Source organism: Microplitis mediator, chromosome 7 (genome assembly GCF_029852145.1).
Source record: "Microplitis mediator isolate UGA2020A chromosome 7, iyMicMedi2.1, whole genome shotgun sequence".
In the NCBI taxonomy this organism is placed as follows: domain Eukaryota; kingdom Metazoa; phylum Arthropoda; class Insecta; order Hymenoptera; family Braconidae; genus Microplitis; species Microplitis mediator.
The window spans coordinates 24,039,258-24,052,732 of NC_079975.1; the positions used below are offsets into that span (position 1 = coordinate 24,039,258).

The 13,475-nt window shown below is 28.2% G+C and overlaps 1 protein-coding gene and 1 long non-coding RNA gene across 2 annotated transcripts; one reads left to right on the forward strand and one right to left on the reverse strand.

Annotated features, from left to right (window-relative positions):
* Window positions 1–4,808: 4,808 nt before the first annotated feature.
* Window positions 4,809–7,432, reverse strand: LOC130671302 (uncharacterized). The gene is made up of 3 exons (XR_008990499.1): window positions 7,355–7,432; window positions 6,795–6,869; window positions 4,809–5,651 (listed from the first exon to the last, which is right to left on the reverse strand). It is a non-coding gene; the product is annotated as an uncharacterized LOC130671302 (long non-coding RNA).
* Window positions 7,433–10,494: 3,062 nt separating this feature from the next.
* On the forward strand, window positions 10,495–13,107 carry LOC130671308 (uncharacterized). The gene is made up of 3 exons (XM_057475115.1): window positions 10,495–10,574; window positions 11,060–11,134; window positions 12,269–13,107. The coding sequence occupies exons 2-3, from the start codon at window positions 11,120–11,122 to the stop codon at window positions 12,716–12,718; spliced, it is 465 nt and encodes a 154-aa protein (XP_057331098.1). The 5' UTR covers window positions 10,495–10,574; window positions 11,060–11,119; the 3' UTR covers window positions 12,719–13,107.
* Window positions 13,108–13,475: the final 368 nt, after the last annotated feature.

Consider the following 13,475-nt stretch of genomic DNA (forward strand, 5'->3'; position numbering starts at 1 on the left):
TATAAGTTGTCGCGAGCAAAATAAAAGACATTTAATTGAAGCCGATATTAACCGAAGATTAACGAAGACTACTGAAATATTACCCTGCAGTTTAGAGTAAAAATTACTCCCATAGATAAGAAAATTTATTCGAGTTATAAGCAGTTTTTCATCAAACAGTTAATGGGTTTAAAAGGATGGTATATTAGGGAGTAAAAATTAATCGCATGGAGTAAAAATTGATAGATTAAGATGAGATATTCACAATAATCGATTAAATATAATACTTTTAAAAATTTACTCAGTAGTAGAGTAAAATATAGTCTAGCAACGTTAATATTTAAACAAAAAATATTAAATTTAAAACAAAAAATACCAATTTTTTGGAACGGCCCAGGATTACTCGAAATTACAAAGTAATTTTTATCAAAAAATTCTTTTCGTGTATGTAACTAATTTAAATAATATATAAAAGGTTGACTGGATGAATGAAGAAACTAGGAAACATGCTTTAGATAAAGCTAAATCTATAACTATCAACATTGGGTATCCTGACGAGTTTTTCAATGACACTAAATTAGATGAATTTTATGGGAGTCTCAAACTTGATGAAAATGCTTCTTATTTAGAAAATACATTAACTTCGTTATTATTTAAAACAGAATACACCATTAGTGAGTTGAAAAATCCTGTTAATAAGAGTGATTGGGTAAGATTTGACCAAGTAGTTAATGTTGATGCATACATTTCATTACTGGGAAACTCTTTTTGTATGTATATTTTATTATTCATCACATAAATTATTAAGAATTAATTGAGGATTCGTTATGAGTTGCATTAATTTTATTTTTTTCACTTGTCTAGATTTCCCAGTTGGAATTCTTCAAGGCAATCTTTTTAATAAAGACCTTCCAAAATACTTGAATTATGGGGGCATTGGGTTCATAGTCGGTCATGAAATTATTCACGGCTTTGACGATCAAGGAAATCAGTATGATAAAAATGGTAATCTAGCTGATTGGTGGGATTCATCAACAAATGAAAAATACATAGATAAGGTCATAGATCTAATCACTATATATAAAACTTACGGTAGAAAGGCATCAATAGACTACGTAAGAAAATTAAAAATTTACTTAAGTAAAAATATAACTTGTTCAGAAATATTTTATAATGATTATCGTTTATTCTATGTTTCTTTTTGCAGTATTATGAATTTAATAGTTACCGCGAAAATATTGCTGACAATGAAGGTATAAAACTAGCATATTTAGCGTACAGAGATTGGGCTGATCAACATGAAGCAGAACCAAAACTTCCTGGACTTCCTTATTCACCGAAACAAATGTTTTGGATTAATGCAGCAAAAACATGGTGTTCTGGATACCGTCCTGAATTAGCATCACTGATTACTTTAATTAGCATGAAGTTTCCAATAGAACACCGTGTTAATGGACCACTGGCTTATAGCCCGGATTTCGCTAAAGATTTCAACTGTCCACTGGAATCAAACATGAATCCGCAGGAAAAGTTTTCAGTGTGGTAATATTTTTAACCAGGAAAAATTCATTTATTCTTTTACTTCATCGGTTTTTTTATTTTATCGAGTTCACAGCGGCTATCAAACATCTTAGACAATTAATTCTTATTATTACCCAAGTGAAATATCCATTGCAAAAGTCTTAGTCTACGATACTAAATGAATATGTTTGATAGCAGCATCATGACAATTTTCAGTGTGAAAAATTTTATTTTTAATTATAACAGCAATAAATTTTTAAGATAAACATATTTTTTATTGATAATTGCCTTGAATTAGTTGATTCAGCAACCTGCAACAGCAAACAAATGCTAATTAATTGATTCTATATGCTATCAGAGAGGTAAAAATGAAATAACGCATCAAAGTATGTAGATCACATCATAGACCTTCAACCAAATTTGCACCAATAACCAATAAGTGGTGGGACGCAACTGCTCCCCATACCCTGTGTAAAGGGTTTCCTCCACTTGTTATCTATCGGTTTGCCAAGAAGATATTATCCGCTTGTTCAGTCCCTGATGAATTTTCTAATTTCCAAGCTGTGAGACGCTCTGATTATCTAAGCCAAATCAGAAATGGAGGACAGCTCGGAGAGCGTATATGTACAATAGGGTGGTCCTTACTTTAGACATTTTCAAATCTTTATGCTTGCAGAAGCTTATGTGGTTCGAAATTAATAAAAAATAATATTTTTGACGTTTCAGGTCTCTATCTCACTTTTAACCCGTGTCGTTCAGCGATGCAAGTTTTCCATTTAAATAACATGGGGTTTTTGGCGTTGAACGATTAATTTTTTATTCCGGCCAAAGTAGGAGAGGGTCAGGCAAAACGGGGTACTAATAGAAATACTATGTTTCCAAGGACTCATGAGTTATTTGCAAATACGCTAAATCATTTTTTTTTATTTTTAATGATAATCAAAGTAAATAGAAAAAATTTTCTGTTGCCGTTGATAAAAAAAATTTTAATTTTTTGTGGTCGTTACGTCCGAATGATTTTTTATAATTTTAAAAATAATTTATTTTTATTCGTATAATTTTTTAACATACAATGAGCCACGCGAACAGCAAAATACCTGCTAAGGGAAACCTTAGTGCGGAGAATAATGCGTGCGCCGACCAAAATGGAAAATATGGCTTGGGCCAAATACCCACTAAAACATTATTTTTTGTCAATCTGACATAACACGGGCAAAATAGGGTACCCCCTAATAAAAGTAACAAATAACAACTTTCTGAAGCTTCAATGAATTTGATTAAATCTAATTTTTAACTTCCCGCTAAGAAAATTGTAAATCTTCAAAAATTCGGGAAGTTATTGGTTTCGGTCCGATTTACGAAAATTGAATTTTCATCAGATGTCGACGTTTTGAGGTCCTAGGAAGCTATTCTGACTAATTTCAAGATGATCTCCGAGTGTATGTATGTGTGTATGTACGTACGTACGTACGTACGTATGTAAATACCTGTATTTTTTGAACGGATGAACCGATTTTGAACTTTAAGGTGTCATTCGACGCGGCTTGTCAATATATTGATCGAAGGTAAAATGATCGAAAGAAGAAAATAAAAGCGCCACCTACAACTTTTTCTACTCCACTCTGTGGGTATACTTCGATTTGTGTCAGTGTATTTTATATTATAAATAATAATATATGGGTCATTCCATGTCAAATCGAGTAATTTTTTACCCGACCCCCTTCGATTTTGCTCAAAGTTTTCTATCTTTTTCTACCCCATAAAATAGATTTTTAGGAATTATTTCAGATTTTTTCACCGAACCCAAAGAATGTTACGATTTTTGAAAAAAAACCGCTCTTTTTTTTTAAATCGCTAGAGTTTTTCATAAATTGACCGATTGGGACCACACCAGAAGTCCGGATCTATGGAATATTTAGGATTTTTTGAAATAACCGTCATTTTCACGAAGTCCGACCCCTTTTATTTTTTTTTTTTACTCAAAAAAAAACTTCAGCTAATTCTGCAAAAACCTGCGCTAGTTTCAAAATGTGCCGACGATTGCTTCTAATTTTTTTTTTTAATTACAAAAAAAGTTTTTTTAAATTTGGCTTATTTTATGTGACTTTATTATGAAATTTCATTAGCTTCCTCGTGAAACTTCAGAAGTTGATAAATAAAATTTTATTGGAAAATATTAAGTGGTTATCATCCAAAAAATTGTGTTTCTTTTTCTTTCAAAAAAGTAAGGAATAAAGAGAAGGACGATCTGCACTCTAAAATAAATTCATAGTTCTAATATCTTTTAATAAATGAAAACTAATTTTTTCGTATCTGTTTAAGTCAATTTATTTTTTGTGAAACATTTCACTTTTCTTTGATTCTAATATTCAAAATTAAATCTAATTTTTTTTATTTCTCAGCTAGGGGAAATTTCTAAGCCTACTTTATTTTGAAAAATGACAAAGTTGTCATTTTTCGGCACGAGAGAAGAAAACGGTCATAAAGTGAAAAAAAAGATTTTCCCTTGGTTTTTTGAAAAAAAAAAAAAAAACCACAATTTTTTGGACAATAACCACTTAAAATTTTTCAATAAAATTTTATGTGTCAACTTCTGAAGTTTCACGAGGAAGCCAATAAAATTTCATAATAAAGTCACATAAAATAAACCAAATTCAAAAAAACTTTTTTTTAATTTAAAAAAAAATTAGAAGCAATCGTCGACACATCTTGAAACTAGTGCAGGTTTTTGCAGAATTTGTTGAAGTTTTTTTTGAGTAAAAAAAGAAAATAAAAGGGGTCGGACTTCGCGGAAATGACGGATAATTCGAAAAAACCCAAATATTTCATAGATCCGTACTTCTGAAATTTTTTTAGTATTTTTTTTTAAAACTGCATTAAAAAACAATTATTTTCAATTTGGTGTGATCCCAATCGGAAAAAGTTCTAGCGATTTTAAAAAAAAAGAGCGTTTTTTTTTCAAAAAATCGTAATATTCTTTGGGTTGGGTAAAAAAATCTTAAATAATTCTTTATAATCTATTTTAGGGGGTAGAAAAAGTTGACATGGAATTACCCATATATAATTAAAAATAGTAAAATATATAATTAAAAATGAGTGACACTTTTGTTATAAATAAACTCAATCATTTTAATGCAATTTCAAAAATCATTGCTTATTGAGTATTCATTGTTATTTATTGGAATTATAACTTTTAAACGATGTTTTTTATAGTTTCTATTAATAAAAATTAATACATAATTATTCTAAGTTTATGCTTATACAAGAATTCATAGATTATAAATATATTTTTAAAATTATCCTTATCAGGTATTGATAAAAAGTAGGGTTTTAAAATTTGAGTCCTTATTATTTTAAGTTATTTATTAATAAATTCATTTTTATATCATTTCAATTTTATAAACTATAAGTCCAAAGAATGTAAGATTAATTTTTTTATATTTTTTTCAATATCACAAAAACTAATGACTGTTAACTAAGAGATATTTAATTAATACATTAGGAATAAAATATATTCAACTATGTTGTGGAGTAAAAAGAACCACAGCGGTTATTTAATGTAAGTTCTTATTACTACTTACTGTAGTAAATGGTACTACAAGTTGTGTACCACAGTATACTAGTAACTGTTACTAAACTTGTAGTTATCCTATATACTACTAGTCAGTGTAGTAGACGGAACTCCATTTGTAGTAAATTTACTACACATTTCTTGGCGTGGGCGATTCTCTGATCTCCTCACACACCTTCGGAATTTTATAATTATTAACGTCTATAGATTTTCTCGGCAGAGTTTTCGCTATTGCTGTCATTGCATCGACACTCTTTCTCAGATTCAAGATTCCTTCACGCAATCGAGACTCAAATCGTGATCCCGTTGTATTCCATCTAGTTGGTCTGACAATTTCAACACGTTTAAAAAATTTTTTACTCATACGCATTATAACTCCAATAATGACAATGGTCCTTTCATTTTTTTTTTCTTCTACTGCATCTGCTGCTATTTTATTTTTTGCAGCTATAAAATTGAGGTACGTCCATATAAGACGTTGCTCATCATCGTAGTATACATTTTTTTCCAAATCTAATTCAAAATTTTCTTTTGCATTTCCTTTATTAAGGTGAATTGCAGAGAATGCGATGAAAAAAATCTGGAAGCAAAAATAATATTTAAAAAATTAGTATAAAGACACTAAAAAGGGGGAAAGGGGAAAGGCGAAATTTTAAGTTGAAATTAAAGTATAAACCAATTTTTTTTACACATTTCATAAATTTCTAGGTCAAATACAGTCAAAGTTTAAAGTAGTATCTTAAGAGACAAAACAAATATCGGAAAATATAGTTTATCGTCTCAGCGTTTACGTTTTCCTCACACAATAGTTAGAGAAAATTCTCTTGAAAAAAAAATACTCCGTAAAACGCATTTTTCATAATTAAAAAATTTCCCGAGTAGGGGAAGGTGGGGCACAACGCCCCCTTAAGCCGGTAATTATTTTTTATAGTTTTTAATGTTTTTAATGTAAAAATTTTTTAGCAAATTTTCGAGGGGGGGCATCGTGCCCCACCCTTCCCTAAACCGATTTTTTTAGTTTATTAATTTGATCAAGAAAATTGCCTAATAAAGAATGAGTATTTATAATGTCATAACCACCCGTTAAATACTTTCAAAGTTATAATAATATAGCAAGAAATTCAATCGTGTAACTCTAAACCTTTATTAATATTAAAAAAATATGAAAGAAGACAAATATAGTTGTCAAAGTGAGGCGAAAAAAAATTTTTCGATCGTAAAGCACACTCTGATGCTTCGCATCATGAGTCGTGCAACAGCTTATTCTATTAGCTTTGACGACCTGTTTACTTATGAAGACAGATGTAATAAATAAACTTCAACACAATAAAAAATATTGCATTGAAATCAACATTATCTGTATTCTAGAAACCGTCCTATAATAATTATATATTTTTTTTTTCTCTAATATTGACAACCTGTGTTGAATTTCAACATAAAATTTTCAAGCAACACAGTACTATTTATTGATCTAACACACAATAATCACCACAAAAAATTTAACACGGAATGTTTTCAACAAAAATTCACAATATTTTTTACCGTGCATCTACTCCATAAAAGTCTCCTAAAATTATATAATTCAAACAATAAAATTAATAGGTTGTTAATTCAATTTATCAACGTGTTAACTTTTTAATAACACGTAATGATAAGAGGAATATGGTGTAATGCTCATTATACTTAATTAGAACAAACAGTAATTCATCAAACTATTACTTACGACTTTGAAATTCATATTGAATAATTTAGTTGATTTTTTTCACTTGTTTATCAAATAATTCAAATTGTCGTTAAGCTGAAAAAGAAAAATACAATTAAAATTAGTAATCATTTATTTATCTATTTACTTAACATAGGCCTAACAGCTTACGCCATTAACAGGGCCACCAAATATAATATATATATAGTATATTTTTCAGGTGTACGTCAGAGTGTGAAGTTACAGTGATTTTATAATATACAGAAGTTTAATTTAATTATTCGTAAGATATGTATCAATTACTTATTTATTGATTTATTGATGTTATTAGTAAGAGCTATCATAGAAGAAATTAGATATTATATATGAAAAAATAAGACTAAAATCTATGATCTTAAAGATATCATAATGGACGCTAAGTAATTAGCTGAAATAGACTGGTTAAAACCAAACAGAACAAACATTATTATTATATTTATGAATACAATAATAATTCTAGAAATACTTTTTGACTAACATAAAAAATCAATAAATATTATATTTTGACTATAAATAATAAATGGTCAACAAGTACTACTTACAAATTCTTATGACTGTTACAATGTCTTCGATTTTCCACGTACTTTGATATTGTAAATTTTGCACAAATAAGTCAGGGTATTTATATACATCGTTTTATGTTTATTTTAATTGTGTATCATCACAAACTGATTGAGTAAGCATTGAATTTCCGTAAACAGCAAATAACGAATTCTGCTTATATTCCGCAATATAATGTTTTTGAATACTTTCGTGCTAAAATGCATATTTTGAAATAAAATATTATTCAAACTGATCTGATTTGTCCGAATTCCTCGCATTTAAGAGTTTTTTTATAATTTTACACTGAAACTTTAGCTATAATCGTTACATACAAAAAAACTACTGTTAATTATAAATAAAAACAAAAAACATTCATTATTGATTTAGACTTTAATTCCTTTTTCCTAAGTTCCATACTATTAACCTATTTTTTTTAATCAACTTTGAGTATAATACACTTCCTACCCTAGTTTTCAGCAATGATTTCATTAAAAAGTACTAAAACCTCAGATAAAACAGCGATTTTTCTAATTTTAAGATGTATAGTTGAATTTATTTTGAAAACTACTAGCTCTACGGTTATAGCCCCCATGGAAATAAAATATATAAAAAATATATTTCATGATGTATGTGAAACATATGTGGCATATAAATAAAGTATATGAAATTTATAATTAAAATACATGTGAAATATACGCACATATATTTCACATATACACTAATGCAAAAAATTAAAGGAGCAGAAAAATTTTATAAATTTTTTAGTGATTTTTGGAAGGCTGTAACTTGGTGAAAAAAAATCGTATCGAAAATTAAAAAAAAGCATTTTATAGCTTGAAATCTCTAGTTTAGGTGTATTTTTTTCAAAATTTTTTAAAAGCTCCGATTATTGCGCAAACATGAGAAATACCGCGAGCCAAAAAATTTCTAAATTTTTTTTTTTTTTCCGAAGAGCCCACGGACCGCAGAAAAATTCTTTCAACTAAACGAATGCATACATCGTTTAGCGAATTTATTCAGCTTCAATTTGGTTTTTTTTTTAACCTCGTAGGACAATTTGTCGCAGAGATATCAGCCTTCAAACAGAAAATGATCCTTTTGGCTTTGATCTTCGATATTTCAGGTACCAATGATCGCACAGAAAGTTGAAGGGCGGCGTTGAAAACTTGAATAAATTCCCTACAAGACCCTGTCATCATTTTAGAAAAAAAAAAATTTTTTTTATTTTTAACATCCATCAGAAGTAAGTACCAAAAAATGACTTTTTTTGGGTTTTTAGTAAATCAACCGCTACTCTGCAAATATCGATAAAAAAAATAATGTTGCCAGGGACTTTTTTAGCTTAATGTACCCCTAAGACCCCTGTGAATTTTTAAATTGATCTATCGAACCGTTTTTTGGGAATCATCGATCAAAGTTTAGCTAAACAATTAAAGGAGCAAGTTTTGTTCCTTTAATTGTGTAATCATAATCAAAATGAAAAAATTTTTTTTTTTCGACTTTTCTCAAATTTTTGCGTTGGTAACTCAGCAAATGCAAGGAAATGACAAAAAAAATAAAAAATTTCCAAAAAATGTCAAAAAAAAAATTTAGAACACAAAAAACAAGTTTCAATTTTTTTTTTCCTTCGATTTTTTTTTGACATTTTTTGGAAATTTTTTATTTTTTTTGTCATTTCCTTGCATTTGCTGAGTTACCAACGCAAAAATTTGAGAAAAGTCGAAAAAAAAAAATTTTTTCATTTTGATTATGATTACACAATTAAAGGAACAAAACTTGCTCCTTTAATTGTTTAGCTAAACTTTGATCGATGATTCCCAAAAAACGGTTCGATAGATCAATTTAAAAATTCACAGGGGTCTTAGGGGTACATTAAGCTAAAAAAGTCCCTGGCAACATTATTTTTTTTATCGATATTTGCAGAGTAGCGGTTGATTTACTAAAAACCCAAAAAAAGTCATTTTTTGGTACTTACTTCTGATGGATGTTAAAAATAAAAAAAATTTTTTTTTTTCTAAAATGATGACAGGGTCTTGTAGGGAATTTATTCAAGTTTTCAACGCCGCCCTTCAACTTTCTGTGCGATCATTGGTACCTGAAATATCGAAGCTCAAAGCCAAAAGGATCATTTTCTGTTTGAAGGCTGATATCTCTGCGACAAATTGTCCTACGAGGTTAAAAAAAAAACCAAATTGAAGCTGAATAAATTCGCTAAACGATGTATGCATTCGTTTAGTTGAAAGAATTTTTCTGCGGTCCGTGGGCTCTTCGGAAAAAAAAAAAAAATTTAGAAATTTTTTGGCTCGCGGTATTTCTCATGTTTGCGCAATAATCGGAGCTTTTAAAAAATTTTGAAAAAAATACACCTAAACTAGAGATTTCAAGCTATAAAATGCTTTCTTTTAATTTTCGATACGATTTTTTTTCACCAAGTTACAGCCTTCCAAAAATCACTAAAAAATTTATAAAATTTTTCTGCTCCTTTAATTTTTTGCATTAGTGTATATGTGAAATATATGTGCGTATATTTCACATGTATTTTAATTATAAATTTCATATACTTTATTTATATGCCACATATGTTTCACATACATCATGAAATATATTTTTTATATATTTTATTTCCATGGGGGCTATAACCGTAGAGCTAGTAGTTTTCAAAATAAATTCAACTATACATCTTAAAATTAGAAAAATCGCTGTTTTATCTGAGGTTTTAGTACTTTTTAATGAAATCATTGCTGAAAACTAGGGTAGGAAGTGTATTATACTCAAAGTTGATTAAAAAAAATAGGTTAATAGTATGGAACTTAGGAAAAAGGAATTAAAGTCTAAATCAATAATGAATGTTTTTTGTTTTTATTTATAATTAACAGTAGTTTTTTTGTATGTAACGATTATAGCTAAAGTTTCAGTGTAAAATTATAAAAAAACTCTTAAATGCGAGGAATTCGGACAAATCAGATCAGTTTGAATAATATTTTATTTCAAAATATGCATTTTAGCACGAAAGTATTCAAAAACATTATATTGCGGAATATAAGCAGAATTCGTTATTTGCTGTTTACGGAAATTCAATGCTTACTCAATCAGTTTGTGATGATACACAATTAAAATAAACATAAAACGATGTATATAAATACCCTGACTTATTTGTGCAAAATTTACAATATCAAAGTACGTGGAAAATCGAAGACATTGTAACAGTCATAAGAATTTGTAAGTAGTACTTGTTGACCATTTATTATTTATAGTCAAAATATAATATTTATTGATTTTTTATGTTAGTCAAAAAGTATTTCTAGAATTATTATTGTATTCATAAATATAATAATAATGTTTGTTCTGTTTGGTTTTAACCAGTCTATTTCAGCTAATTACTTAGCGTCCATTATGATATCTTTAAGATCATAGATTTTAGTCTTATTTTTTCATATATAATATCTAATTTCTTCTATGATAGCTCTTACTAATAACATCAATAAATCAATAAATAAGTAATTGATACATATCTTACGAATAATTAAATTAAACTTCTGTATATTATAAAATCACTGTAACTTCACACTCTGACGTACACCTGAAAAATATACTATATATATATTATATTTGGTGGCCCTGTTAATGGCGTAAGCTGTTAGGCCTATGTTAAGTAAATAGATAAATAAATGATTACTAATTTTAATTGTATTTTTCTTTTTCAGCTTAACGACAATTTGAATTATTTGATAAACAAGTGAAAAAAATCAACTAAATTATTCAATATGAATTTCAAAGTCGTAAGTAATAGTTTGATGAATTACTGTTTGTTCTAATTAAGTATAATGAGCATTACACCATATTCCTCTTATCATTACGTGTTATTAAAAAGTTAACACGTTGATAAATTGAATTAACAACCTATTAATTTTATTGTTTGAATTATATAATTTTAGGAGACTTTTATGGAGTAGATGCACGGTAAAAAATATTGTGAATTTTTGTTGAAAACATTCCGTGTTAAATTTTTTGTGGTGATTATTGTGTGTTAGATCAATAAATAGTACTGTGTTGCTTGAAAATTTTATGTTGAAATTCAACACAGGTTGTCAATATTAGAGAAAAAAAAAATATATAATTATTATAGGACGGTTTCTAGAATACAGATAATGTTGATTTCAATGCAATATTTTTTATTGTGTTGAAGTTTATTTATTACATCTGTCTTCATAAGTAAACAGGTCGTCAAAGCTAATAGAATAAGCTGTTGCACGACTCATGATGCGAAGCATCAGAGTGTGCTTTACGATCGAAAAATTTTTTTTCGCCTCACTTTGACAACTATATTTGTCTTCTTTCATATTTTTTTAATATTAATAAAGGTTTAGAGTTACACGATTGAATTTCTTGCTATATTATTATAACTTTGAAAGTATTTAACGGGTGGTTATGACATTATAAATACTCATTCTTTATTAGGCAATTTTCTTGATCAAATTAATAAACTAAAAAAATCGGTTTAGGGAAGGGTGGGGCACGATGCCCCCCCTCGAAAATTTGCTTAAAAATTTTTACATTAAAAACTATAAAAAATAATTACCGGCTTAAGAGGGCGTTGTGCCCCACCTTCCCCTACTCGGGAAATTTTTTAATGATGAAACACGCTTTTTACGGAGTATTTTTTTTTCAAGAGAATTTTCTCTAACTATTGTGTGAGGAAAACGTAAACGCTGAGACGATAAACTATATTTTCCGATCTTTGTTTTGTCTCTTAAGATACTACTTTAAACTTTGACTGTATTTGACCTAGAAATTTATGAAATGTGTAAAAAAAATTGGTTTATACTTTAATTTCAACTTAAAATTTCGCCTTTCCCCTTTCCCCCTTTTTAGTGTCTTTATACTAATTTTTTAAATATTATTTTTGCTTCCAGATATTTTTCATCGCATTCTCTGCAATTCACCTTAATAAAGGAAATGCGAAAGAAAATTTTGAGTTAGATTTGGAAAAAAATTTATACTACGATAATGAGCGACGTCTTATATGGACGTACCTCAATTTTATAGCTGCAAAAAATAAAATAGCAGCAGATGTAGTAGAAGAAAAAAAAAATGAAAGGACCATTGTCATTATTGGAGTTATAATACGTACGAGTAAAAAATTTTTCAAACGTGTTCAAATTGTCAGACAAACTAGATGGAATACAACGGGATCACGATTTGAGTCTCGATTGCGTGAAGGAATCTTGAATCTGAGAAAGAGTGTCGATGCTATGACCGAGATAACTAAAACTCTGCCGAGAAAATCTATAGACGTTAATAATTATGATATTCCGGAGGTTTATGAGGAGATCAGAGAATCGCCCACGCTAAGAAATGTGTAGTAAATTTACTACAAATGGAGTTCCGTCTACTACACTGACTAGTAATATATAGGATAACTACAAGTTTAGTAACAGTTACTAGTATACTGTGGTACACAACTTGTAGTACCATTTACTACAGTAAGTAGTAATAAGAACTTACATTAAATAACCGCTGTGGTTCTTTTTACTCCACAACATAGTTGAATATATTTTATTCCTAATGTATTAATTAAATATCTCTTAGTTAACAGTCATTAGTTTTTGTGATATTGAAAAAAATATAAAAAAATTAATCTTACATTCTTTGGACTTATAGTTTATAAAATTGAAATGATATAAAAATGAATTTATTAATAAATAACTTAAAATAATAAGGACTCAAATTTTAAAACCCTACTTTTTATCAATACCTGATAAGGATAATTTTAAAAATATATTTATAATCTATGAATTCTCGTATAAGCATAAACTTAAAATAATTATGTATTAATTTTTATTAATAGAAACTATAAAAAACATCGTTTTAAAAGTTATAATTCCAATAAATACTCAATAAGCAATGATTTTTGAAATTGCATTAAAATGATTGAGTTTATTTATAACAAAAGTGTCACTCATTTTTAATTATATATTTTACTATTTTTAATTATCTATGCTCCCCCCTCTCCCTATAAAAAGATCTGTGGCCTTCCATCATCGAACAATCAGACAGCTAGATCCCTTTTGGTACACCAGCCTGAACCATTTGGATTTTTTAGTCATTATTTGTTTGTTC